At 37.1% G+C, this 12,269-nt stretch overlaps 1 protein-coding gene across 1 annotated transcript in view; it reads right to left on the bottom strand.

The window, feature by feature from the left end:
• OTOG (otogelin) overlaps positions 1 to 12,269 on the bottom strand; it is a 104,873-nt gene that overhangs the window by 66,788 nt on the left and 25,816 nt on the right. Inside the window, 6 exon segments of the mRNA XM_050898197.1 lie at positions 433 to 507; positions 1,046 to 1,211; positions 2,798 to 3,010; positions 4,493 to 4,617; positions 6,444 to 6,621; positions 7,643 to 7,775. Of these exon segments, the coding sequence (XP_050754154.1) occupies positions 433 to 507; positions 1,046 to 1,211; positions 2,798 to 3,010; positions 4,493 to 4,617; positions 6,444 to 6,621; positions 7,643 to 7,775 (890 nt within the window).

Here is a 12,269-nt window from a genome sequence, read left to right as displayed (position 1 = left end):
GCTCTTTTACACTGATTCTATACTAGCGGAAGACAGATTCTTAATAATTCTTCATAAATGGATTTACAATCTGGTATAGGGAAGGAGAATAGCAATGAAGGTCTAGCTGAACAGACTTGAACGGAGAGTCAGGAAATGTCTGGGATTTTCTGGAGCTCCCCACATTAGTATGGATCTACAAAATGATAGTGGCTTTTCTCTCTACTTTGCACTTCAGTATATTGGATTATAAGCACAGCAGCCTGAACACCTAAGTTCTAAAGAAGTTCTGTCCAAACATGCATAGAAAACTGATGTAGGTTTGTTCTGTAGTTTCATTAAAAAAACACCAAAATAACAACAAAAACACCCAACAGGCTAGCCAGAATGATTTGACAGATCTCTTAAAAGAGACACCATTTAGTCAGGGGAAAAAACAGTTTTGTATCTTACCATTTGCCCAAAGATGTCATAACATTTTCTCCAGGGGGATACTCAATTCCATGAAAATAACAAGGGCATTCATTTCTGGAGTAGAGGAAAAAGACATATAACTATGATTAACTCAAACTGAAGGAAGGAAAGAATTCCCATTGACTTAATTGCTGTTCAAAGTTCAATTGGTTGCTTTGTTGGTTTTGGTGAGGTTTTTTAGTTGGGTGGATGGGGGGGTTGTGTTTTGTTTTTGTTTTGTGGTTCTTTTTTTAAATACAAGAAATTGATCTCAGTAACTACTGATACATACTGCCATGTAACTCGAGCGCATTCCAAACCAAAATCAGTAACAAAGCAGAACCTCTACACAAGAATGGACACCTTTTGTATCTCTTATATGCCAAAAACCAGACAATATGTAACAACTAGCTTTGGTGATGTTGGATGAGTGTCAGTACTATAAAAGAGCTATTTTTGATCAACATACAGGTTCTGTATAATTCTAAGATCCCGTCCAGTTTACAGATGAATAATATCTACAAGGTTACATGTTTATAGCTTTTCACTCTGACTTGCAAATGCAGTGGTCTAAAATAGTGCGTGTGACTATAAGAACTGCAACTTCACCTACCTCTGTACACATTGTTCAGTCTTGGAATTCAAATACATTCCAGAGGGACAAGCACAGCCTTCAACACAATCACTGCTGCATGTCTCTGGCACAGACAGTGCTTGGCAGGTTCTGCCACAGGTAGATACACAAGTACTGTACTCCTTTGTATCTTCACATGAAAGAGCTGTCCAATGAAACAAATCTCTCAAATTACAGTGCAAGAGACTCAAGTACCCCCCCAACAGTTTTCTGATAAACATCTTTCATTCCCAATCATATTAAATTCCACTAAAATTGCTATCTTGGCACTACGCTGTGTAAACCACACAGATGTAAATCCGCAGTAACAAGTACAATGAATTCTGCGCAGTTAATCCAGATTTACACTGGGGAAACTGAACTTGAAGCTTTTTTTCCTCTAACTCTGAAAACACTTGGCTCTTGTGCACGGGCTTTGGGAAACGGACAGCAACTTAAAGAAAACATTAAAAGCAATTAAAAAAAAGTATGTACTTTGCAGATGTTGCACAATACCATCTTAAGTTTCCTTTAAAATATATATATGTCCTATAAAGTTCTACTTAAAGAAAAAGATCTGAAGTTCTTGAAATACTAAAAAGATCCACATATTTTAAACCTGACTAGCACGACTTTTTAAATACATTCTAGTAAAACTATACTTGCTTCTAAAAAAGCAAAATAAAATTAAATTGTTTGAATGATTCATTCAGTCATAGTACACACAGCCATTCATGCTGTAATGACTGCAAGCAAGCCAGTCTTTTTAGATATACATACAGGTACTCTAGCTTGAGATACTCAAGCTGGACTAACTTTCCAAAATCCTCTTTATCATGCATTACAACATGGATAATTATATGATGTGATGAAAACTACCAGATGTTAAATTCTTGAATGTTCCTTAGAAAAGGTTTTCAGCCTTGTTTATGGAGCCAAACCTACTGAAACATCAGGCGTGTCAGTTTAGGGTTGTTTTATAGGGTTTCCAATTCTATAATTTTAAAAAAATGTACATGAGGGCACTACCTGTCCTATCAACGTCTTTTGCACCACTAAAAGTTCATATAAACTAAGGAGTTTAATATTATCCCAACTCCTCTACTCGTGAGGCATTATAGAGCAGATAACAGAGATGTCCCCTTTGGCTAACTCTACACTATATTCTTCCATTCATTTTAAAGTAAATATCAACAATACCAATTCTCTACACTTATTTCAGCACTCTATGTATTTCAGTGTCACTGACAGTAAGAGAATAAGCTAAAAGAGATTGTCAGACAGCAGAAGTTGACAATAATCCAGCTAAAACTGCTAAACACATCACCATCATTTTTCATCTCATTCATTTAAAGAATTAGATAAATCTAGCATCTACGAGGGAAAGAATAAATTTATACAGCTCACGAATAATATCAACATGGGTATGAGATATTCAAAGCCATATAAGAGATATAGACATATTTTTAATTCTGTAGAAATTTGAAGACCTCCGACTACTTAAAAAAAATAAGTCTTTGCACTGTTTCTTAAGTCAAAAGAACTAAAGAAAGCCAACTATAAGGAACAATCCTCTAAAAACACTGGTACTAATTTTGTCTTGACAAAAAAAGAACCTTGCCCTGTACACAAAAGATCGTGCTAGAATTAATCCTCTTCTCATTTAAATGATTATATTAATTTATTTTCTGATTGTCATTCTAAAGTCCTCAAACAGTAATTATTTAAGACTAGAAGTGAAAGGCAACTCACCACAGTCTGGGACATCTCCTCTGAAATCTATCGCAACTCCAAATCTTCGGCAATGATGAGCATAATGGGCCAGTGCAGAGCAAAAACAAATCTGTCCACATTTGCAAGTGTCTCTTCTGCACTGCTCAAAATAGGGAACGGGACTCAAATAGGGGTAGCATGGAGCAAAAAGTTCTTTCGTAAGGATGCTACAAGCTTCCACTGCATAAGAGGCTATACAAATAACAGATTAAACACTGTTTCAGTGAGGGAGTTTTAAAAAGATGTGGAATAAAAAGTGTCTTCTATACAATGCAACTGATCATGGTTATATACTATTGCCATATATATCTTTCTATCTTTGATATCTATACAACTGCATGGAAGGACAGAAAAGAACTTAGTTGCTCATATTTTTGAACTTGTTCTGGGAATGATTTTAAGGTATATGGAAAACTTGACAATACGCAGACAGTGCCTACATACAGTCTCCTATCTTTAAACTGATTCATGGATGTAGGTTAGGCAACAGATGCTACACGCTACTTGGTGCCTTTCATAAACACACAGGATTACATCTCTCTTCAGTTTAAGTCATTCCCAGTAACTACCTTCAATAGGTCAGTATTTTAAAGAATAATCTGTTGTTAGCCATTGTTTCAGTTGCATAAGGCCGCAACCACACCCAGAGCTGCTAGCTTGGGGTAGCACTATGGCACAGGAGAACAAGAGCAGTATCAAATAGTTACATAAGAAGCTCCAAACACAGCACTCACCTGAATATCTTAATTCTGAATGTATTAAATTGTGCAATAGTGGTCAAAAGAAATATGCCACATTAGCATACCCAGAAAGAGATAAATTTCTATTTCCCACAAAATAAGAGAGATGCATAAACTAGGACTTCAAAACTCCTTTTCCAGAATTTCTGACTTCCTGTACAGGCCGCTTTTTTCTACATTCATGTCCAAACCCATTACCAAGAATGCAGCTTCTTAGTACTGCATATTATATAAATACTCAGAAGACAGGATGATGTAGCAGGAGACATGATTTCCTAGTACTGCTGAAATTACAAGTAAAGTCTTAATCAATATTTTACCTCTGTATCTTGCCTAAAAGTGTGCAGAGTCCAAGACAAGAAGTGGTAGGAACTGTGAAATGGATATAACTGATGAACTACAAAGTTCATCATTATTAAAGGACGTCTTAGTGACCATCTGTGGTCCTCATGGCATCAGCCACTAGCATCATTCCCCAACTGTACCTTTTCAGCTGAACCTAAAGGCTAGCAGTGCATAAGTATCTTTCTCCTACTCATTCTCCTCCATAGCAGACAACTAAATCAAATGTTTCCTTTGTTCAGTATTTTCAAAAATGAATACTGCAATACTTTTGAGTCTCCACCTTAACTAGCAGCGTCACCAATACTAGACATACTACCAACCTTTAATGCATGTCTAGCTTTACACATTGTAATTGCATACCAGAAATAAAAAGGGGGTATTTCAACTGCCTCTGCAAGTATCAGAAAATACTTAAACAATAGACTACGTGATTTGTTAGGGGATTGAATTCAACAAATGCTACCTGTAAGTCTTCATTTTTTCAGTGGGTAGGACTGGTTATTACTTTACCTGATCCAACTAGGAAAATCGGCACAGATGTAGTAAGTAGAAATGCATTTGTCAATAACAATTGACCTTCACTGCCCACCTGCCTGCAGATGAATATCACACGGATCCATTTGCAAACTATCATGCACAAGAATGCATGCCGATGAAGTTTTCCATGTGTTTCCAAAGAGCTCTGGAGTGCTTTCAGTTACTCCAACTGGAGATCTTTTACAAAAGAGAAGTCAGTCACAAAAGACACAGTGAATTTACAGAATGGTCTCAGTTCTACCATCCCCTTCAGCAGAGCTGATTTAAGCTCCCCTTCCACTGCTCCATATTCTCAGGCACTCTCCCACAAAGCACTGTCAGCTTAAGTTTCGGGACTCTTCTCTTTCTTTCCAGGCAAAAGCCCAGAAAAGAAAGAGACGATCTGCTCTAAAGCCATTAGATACTCTGTAAGGAAGGACAGATCAAAACAGACCAAGTTCCATTTTCACAAGAGAGAAGGAGGGAGCACCACTGTCCTGAAAGTCTACACTCTTATTCATACTTCTGCCTCCTCAGTGATATCTGATCCATTTTTCTCTCTCCACTACCTATAATTTCCTGTCTGTTCCTGGGTAGCTGACTTCCCAGGCTCTCTAGTCCCTGCAAGACAGAGGAAGGAACAGAAGTCCAAGGGTCCAGAGATATAACTGCAAAAGCAATTGGATAGATATCCATGAGGCCCAGGTAAGCAGAGAGGCAGTAGAAGCTGAAAGATAGAAAGACTTTGATCAAAATAACCAAGGCACATTAATATTGTATAGGGAGAACGATCAAAACCGTGCATTTAAATATGGGATGTTACACTCCAGGGAAAAGATTGCATTAAGCATACAACCAGTAGTATTAGTTCTGGTAAAGTAGCTGGGGGTGGAGGAGTTGCAAAAGACGCCACTGTCTATGGCAAGTCTCCCAAATCTGGTGTAGATCAGGTGCTTCGTGTACATGTCAAGATGCTTGCACATTACGGTCGGTGTCATGTCTCAGCACAATTCATAAGTTCCTGTAGTTCAAGGGCTTTATTCACAAATATCAACTATTGAACAATTTCTTACTTATTTGAGAACAAGTCCAAAACTGTAATCAAAAATACACTACAAAACTTACTTGCTTCAAACAGAGAAATATTTTAAGTACTTTTACATAAATAATATCTCTTCATTGAGGTCCTGTCTATATATTTCCTCATCTCATTATAAACAATATTCTGATCATACTTTTTAATCTTTAAGATAAAAATTGTTCAAAAATCCACTAGAATATGTGTGTGTGTGTTTTTAAATGGGAACTATTACAGAAAGTTTTCCCATTTTTCTATTAATTTTCATTTTAAAAATTCGAACTGTTTTGTTCTCCTACTCTTTTTTTTTTTCTTGGTCAAAGAAATATTCTGTCATGCTCTAAATTCATGTTCTCCTTCTCCCACTTCCATTAGGCTGCTCAATCCTCTATTTTCTTTAGTATCTGTAGGAAATACGTTGCAAAGAAGCTGGACAAACAGCAATCTTGACTGTGGTGCTCAGGCAGCTCTGACCACCTTTCACTGCATTGCAACAAAGTAAAGCTCAGGCAACAGCCAGTTGCTGTTGCTGGCCTGCAGACACCGAACAATGGAGGCTCTGTCACAGAGAGCAGATCAGAACTTGCAGCAGAAGATAGGAGGTGGAGAGAGATAAAGAGGCTTGCAGGGAGGCAGAAAGTCCCTTATATAGGCCAATCCATATTTTGGACAAAACTTTTCAGATAAGCTAGCACTTCTGAGTTATATATATTTCACTGTATTTTTATATTAAAATATTTTAAGCAAAACCTGGCTTGATATCCTATAGTTGAAGTTACAGATTTTCTGTTAGCAAACTAAAACCTACTATCCATCTCACTAACACGAAACTTCAAAATAAGTTATTCTTGGTATCTATCCATTCAGCTTCAGTACACACTTGATCTACCACTCTAACTGTAGATATTCATATACTGGCAAATAGAAATCTTGCAGCTATTCATACAAAAAATCATCCTCCATATTTCCATTGAAGGTTCCACAAAGGCCCACAGTATCATCTTTCCACCGTCCATCAGCTTGAAGATAAAGCCTCAGTCCTTCTCTGTCATACAGTATCTGTAATCCAATGTGTGTCTTTACTTGAAGAAATACAGAGGAGAGTTTCCGTATTTGAAATAAGTCTGGTGAGTAAAAACAGAGATTGTTGAAAGGCAAAAGAAACCTGCTTGTAATTTGCATTTTGTTTCTTGTCATTTCACTGTTTTTGTTTTATATTATTTCTATGTAAGTTACATTTTTTCCTTTTAAGGCCCTATTTTCTCCTAATCATTGATTTCTCATGAAAGGTTACACTGATTCAGACTTTAAAGAAGAAAACAAGAAACTTATGACAGTCACCACACTTTTTTAAAAAATGCATCCAGAGTTCACTGGAATATTCATAAAGGTTAACTAAAAGCAAATCAATTTAAAGATACAAACATTGCAGATAAGATTGCAGATCATTTATTTTAGACAACCTAATCCTAACACCAGCAATATGCTTCCTGTGTTAAAGCCTTTTTTGGGAAAGTCCCAAAGAGCCAAGGCCCCACAGACATCAAATGTACTAATGATATGCATATAAAGCTCTCACTGAAGCTAACATCGAATCTCACAGAACACAGTCACATATTCATATGTAGAATACTTGCTAACATCTTCCAGAGGGAGAGATTTAAAAACTAATTGAAGCAAAAAGAAAAAGAAACAAAACAATTTTTTGTCTGAAAATCTGTAGCTTATCTGTAAGGGGCAAGGGGGCTCCTTCCGCTTCTATTTACTTGAGTTGCTTACAAAAAAAGGGAAAAGAAATTATTCAGTCAAGAATCAGAGAAAAGAATTTCCCCTCAGAAAAGGGCTAACCAACCTTGTAAATGTGAGGGATGGCATTTGGACTTTAGAGACAGAACATACTCAATCTTAACATAAAGAGACACTAGCCCAATACAGCTAGTGTATAATTCCTACCATCAGTGTAAAAAATACATCAGCAGTTAATTTGTGAAACATTTAATAAGAAATTAACAATGTTGATATTAACAATAGACCACTTAACTTCTGTATGTTACCAACATTGACAGTATCACAACATACACATATGCCATTAAAATACTGCTTTAGTGCTTGATAGGTGTTATATGCTTATATATTATTCCTTACCATCTGCATAAGGCAGGTTAATTTTGTATTGGTCATACACCAAAACATCTCCTGAATGAGTCAGAGTCACTTGCCTCTTGAGGTCCTGCTTAAGAATAAGGCTGATTGATTGGATACATGATCCATCCTGGTTCTACAAGTAAGAGCAAAACAAATTTTTTTTTTTTTTTTAAATATTTAAGTAGGATGAATGTTAAATAAGAGTGCAAGTAAAGCTATAATTAGTGGGGAATTAAAAATTTTCAGTTGTATCTTGCTTCTTAGCAGAGTGTACTTGTAAAACATACAGCTTTACAGCTAAGGAAAACTTAGTATTTTGAATGATTTCACATGTATGTTTAAATATAACTCTAACCTGTTATGCAAATACAGCTCAAAAGTGGGATTTTGAAAGAGAAACTTAAACAATTCTTATATAGCTTAGTACAAAGACACCTGCAACTCATGAGACCCCCTGATTAAAGACCCACTGAGGCTGAGTTAATGCTCACAAACAAGGCTGCATTATCCACACAGCAGTGCACAGAAATCCATATTTGTACTTTAAAGCGTTCTGATATACCCAGGTTCTTTTAAAGCATATTTAAGATAAATAAAATTCTTTTAAAGGCAAACAATAATGAAAGACAGAAGCATCTTGTGAATCATTATTTAAAACAGCATTTCAGTTAATTATTTCTGAGAGGAGTTGTGGAGTATGTTCGTAAGATCCCTGGATGAATATTGATGAAAGAAAGGCAGCATCATGTCAGCGTACAATATCACAACATCCAGCTGGCCCGACTTGCTCATTTTGTTACTACCATTGCTTATTCTTATTTCCATTTCAGTTCTCTAATTAAGTCAAATCATCGTATAGAAAAAACATGAAAAGGAATACTGCATTTCAGTCTGGATGAAACATACTCCAAAAAAATCCTAGATCAACCTCATCCACCTTACCTACACCTACCCTCTTCAGTGGCTCTTAATTGTCAACATTACCAAAAGCAGCTAATCAATTGAAATCATAAAAAATAAAATATTGAGACTCATGTGCTAAAGTTTCACAACATAAAGAAGCTACATGGCCTACACAAGAAAATTTCACAACAGCTTAAGTATCAAGAACTGAATTCGAGTTAACTGGTTTCATCAAAACGGAAGTCAACCATAGTACACTTGTTCTACATTAGTTAGGCTGGATTTTTTTCCATTCATGATTCTGGTACATCATTTTCAAGTTTCTAAGGAACTCATTAGGGCCTATGCTGACATATAGACAGAATTGCTTAAACCTTCAGCCATTTGTTTTAACTTTAATTATTTTTAAAGGTGGATGATTCCCACACAAGACATGAAATCCCACATGGCCCACTTTTTATAAACTGTAGCATGAAGAAACACCCAAACAGACAGAAAAGCCTTCGAGACAGCCTATGAAAAGTCCTAAAGCAAGTCCTGAAACTGGTTGGTACCTAAATGAAGTTCCAAACTACTTAATATTCCTGCATGTTTTATGTTACTGTAGTGACCTTCAACTAGACACCATGCCACACAGGTGGAAAGCAGCACAAGTCTGAAGCCTACTGAATGTTTTCAACATAGCACAGTAACAAACACACCTGTACTAAGTAACATGGCAACTAGCCAGACAGATGATTAACACTAGTCAGTTCCTATCAAAGTTTCCAGGCCAGGACTTCCACCTTTCAGAAAAACTACAGGTACTTTGGCTTTCGATGCCAATAGGGAAAAGAATGCTCATTAAAGCATGCTTATTAACCACAGAAGATTACCAGATTTTTCTTAATAGAATGAATTTGATCACTGATGAATTTTTTAAAAAGAAAAATGTTCTATCACAGAGAATCAGGCACAGAGGTGAACAGAGAGGTCACTTGAACTTTACCATGTCAGCATCCTGTAATTCACTTTGATACATGCTGAAAGACATCAGAATCACAGTCCACCTTCTACTTTCTCTTTGCTCAAGGAAAGAATTGTTTCTGCTACTCCTGCTATACTCAAATCTCTTTACTATAGCTTCTGAGGCATCCAGCTTAGTGTGGCTGGATAAAGTTAAGAGACTGCCTATTCCCTGCCATCTACAGAGGAAAGGAGGAAGTACTCAACTGCTGTTTCTTCTGTTCAGCCTCCTTCACTGCAAGACCTTGTAATGATTTAAAAGGTATTCAAGAACCATACAAAAATTGGGTCTGGTCACTTTTGGCACACTATTTATTCATTTTACTCTCATCTTGATTATGCATGTTCAATGTCTCGTAATGTCTTATATACCAAAACATACACAGACGTGTCTGAAATCACTTAGTCAAAGAGCAGTCTAGGTCTCACTGCAGGAAATTTCTCATTGATTGGATCTGGCCCTGAGCTACAGTCCAGAAATGTCCGGCAGAGGTGTGGAAGGCTGCACTTTTCAGTCCCACTGCCTACAGTGAAGGCATAACTGATGATGAAATAGTAAAAAGTTAAGCATCTTCAGTGCTGAAAGAGGCACTGAACAAGATTTAGTTAAAATATCCCTACCTTTGGACAGTCACACTAACAGCAAAATTATACTGTGAATAGCACCATTCACAGTGCAACAGATTAGGATGTTCAGTTCAAAGATTTACAGTTTTATCCAACTCTCACTTACTTTCACTGGGACTTGTCTAATACAGGGTAAATGTTGCCCTACTCATTGAAAATAATTACTAGAGCTGCAAGGATCTCTGAACACCACCACGTGGCTTTGACAGATGCTGAACTAGCACAGAGCAGATCATCTGTCAGTCCTTCAAGTACCATAGACACACAAATACACACAGTGGTGTGTAAAGATTAAAAACTTCATTCAGAATTTCCCCGTCTCTAAATAATAGTGCAACAGTGATCTTTCATCATCAGTTGAAATGATAAAATGAAACTTAAAAATAGCAAATTATAAAAACAACTGGAGATACTTCGTCAGCTCAACCAGCTCTCCTGGACTGATAGTGAAGACAGACATCTGCATTGTGAAGCCATGCTCTTGTAGCTTATCCTGTTGTCTTGCCTCTTTACTAAGAAATTAGGTTTCTGTGCATATCATTCAGCAACAGTGGCTATAAATCGACAATTTTATCAACCTTTTAAGAAGCTGAAAATAAAAGAATACCAGCTGGTACGCATAGCAGACCAGAGCCAAGAGAACAACCCTCCACAGTATATACGTTACTACACAAGATTGACAAAAGCTTTATTATTCCTTCATGCTGAAACTAAAGGAGAAATTCTGCCTGACAATTATTCTCTGTTCCAATGAACTGCTTCTTTCACAGCACTGCCCCTGCCAACTTTCAGCAGATGTTTCCACAGGAACGGCCATTTCTCTCACTAAACACTTAAAAAAAATTTCTATATTCAGAAGACCTTCTCATCATACAAACTACAAAGCCAGTGAGGTTGTCACCCGAAACTCAGATAAGGTTAAGCTGTGCTGATCACTTGACTGATTCTCCTTCCAAAATGTGCTTAAACAAAATTTCACATCATTTTGAAATAACTTGTTGCCTGATGACTGTTTATGTCACCAGCTCTAAGGCTCTAGATGACTGGATTCTTTGTGATTCAGAGAGCTAAAATCTCCCCAGGTATTTTCTTTCTACATTTTTAAATCTGCTTGAATGAGATGGGACTGATAAGTTGGGGTTTTTTTGTTTTGGTGGTTGTTTTGTTTTTTTTTTTTTTAAAGAAGCACATAAAATCTCAAACCATCAAGACATATGAGATTCTGCACTACAAATCTTTTAGCTTCCCATTTCAATTCATTAATTTTTATAAATGGGAACAAGATAACGGATGGTGCCTAGGGAACTGTAAAGCAGCTCTTCTGCCAAGGGGTACCAGCTAGGTGATAGTTAGACACTTGAATAGCTGCACTGAAGCCCCACATTCTCGTGTTATAGTACACAAACTGTTCTGACTACCCTCTCACCACTTGTAATTGGTAATTAAATTAGCAGCACATAGCCCCGGAACACACCACATAAGCCTCTGATCACCCACCTGGCTGTTAATGTCCAGAATGCCTCACTCAAACCTCTGTAAAAGTCTGTATCTATTAGGGACTGATCAGGCTAGCTTTGTTAAAGGCTAGGTGAAATATGAAGCCCAACATGTAGTAAAAGCCAAGAGAATCTGTTTTTTCACCTACAAACCACTTGGACACAGAGACACATTAAGCATAGTCCCTAAGTCAGGGTGAAGAAGATGCAAGAATTACTGCAAGGCTCTTTGCAGTCTCACAAGTGCTGCAAAAAGTCAACTAATTTGATTATCACTTTCCCCAACAAAAGTATCACCACAACAACTAAACCAAAAGGCACATTTCTGTCTGTTTTGCACAGAAATAAGCGTTCCGTAACACAAAAGGGAATGAGACCCACAACACATATCCTGCATGTTACCATAGCAGGTATCTGCTCCAGACCTCTGTTGTCCATTGATGGGCTTTTTCAACAGGTCAGGCTGAGAGATGTCTCACTGTGGGCTTCTGCAAGAAGTCAATCATGCCTCAGCTTTCATTTGATAAAAAAGTTGCCTAGAAGGTTTCTTTGGGGATCCCCTTTGCTTATCTTAAACCATATAGTACAGGACACAG

The sequence above is a fragment of the Gymnogyps californianus genome, chromosome 5 (assembly GCF_018139145.2).
Source record: "Gymnogyps californianus isolate 813 chromosome 5, ASM1813914v2, whole genome shotgun sequence".
In the NCBI taxonomy this organism is placed as follows: domain Eukaryota; kingdom Metazoa; phylum Chordata; class Aves; order Accipitriformes; family Cathartidae; genus Gymnogyps; species Gymnogyps californianus.
The sequence above is the reverse complement of the archived record's forward strand: the minus strand, read 5'-3'. Positions and strand labels throughout refer to the sequence as shown.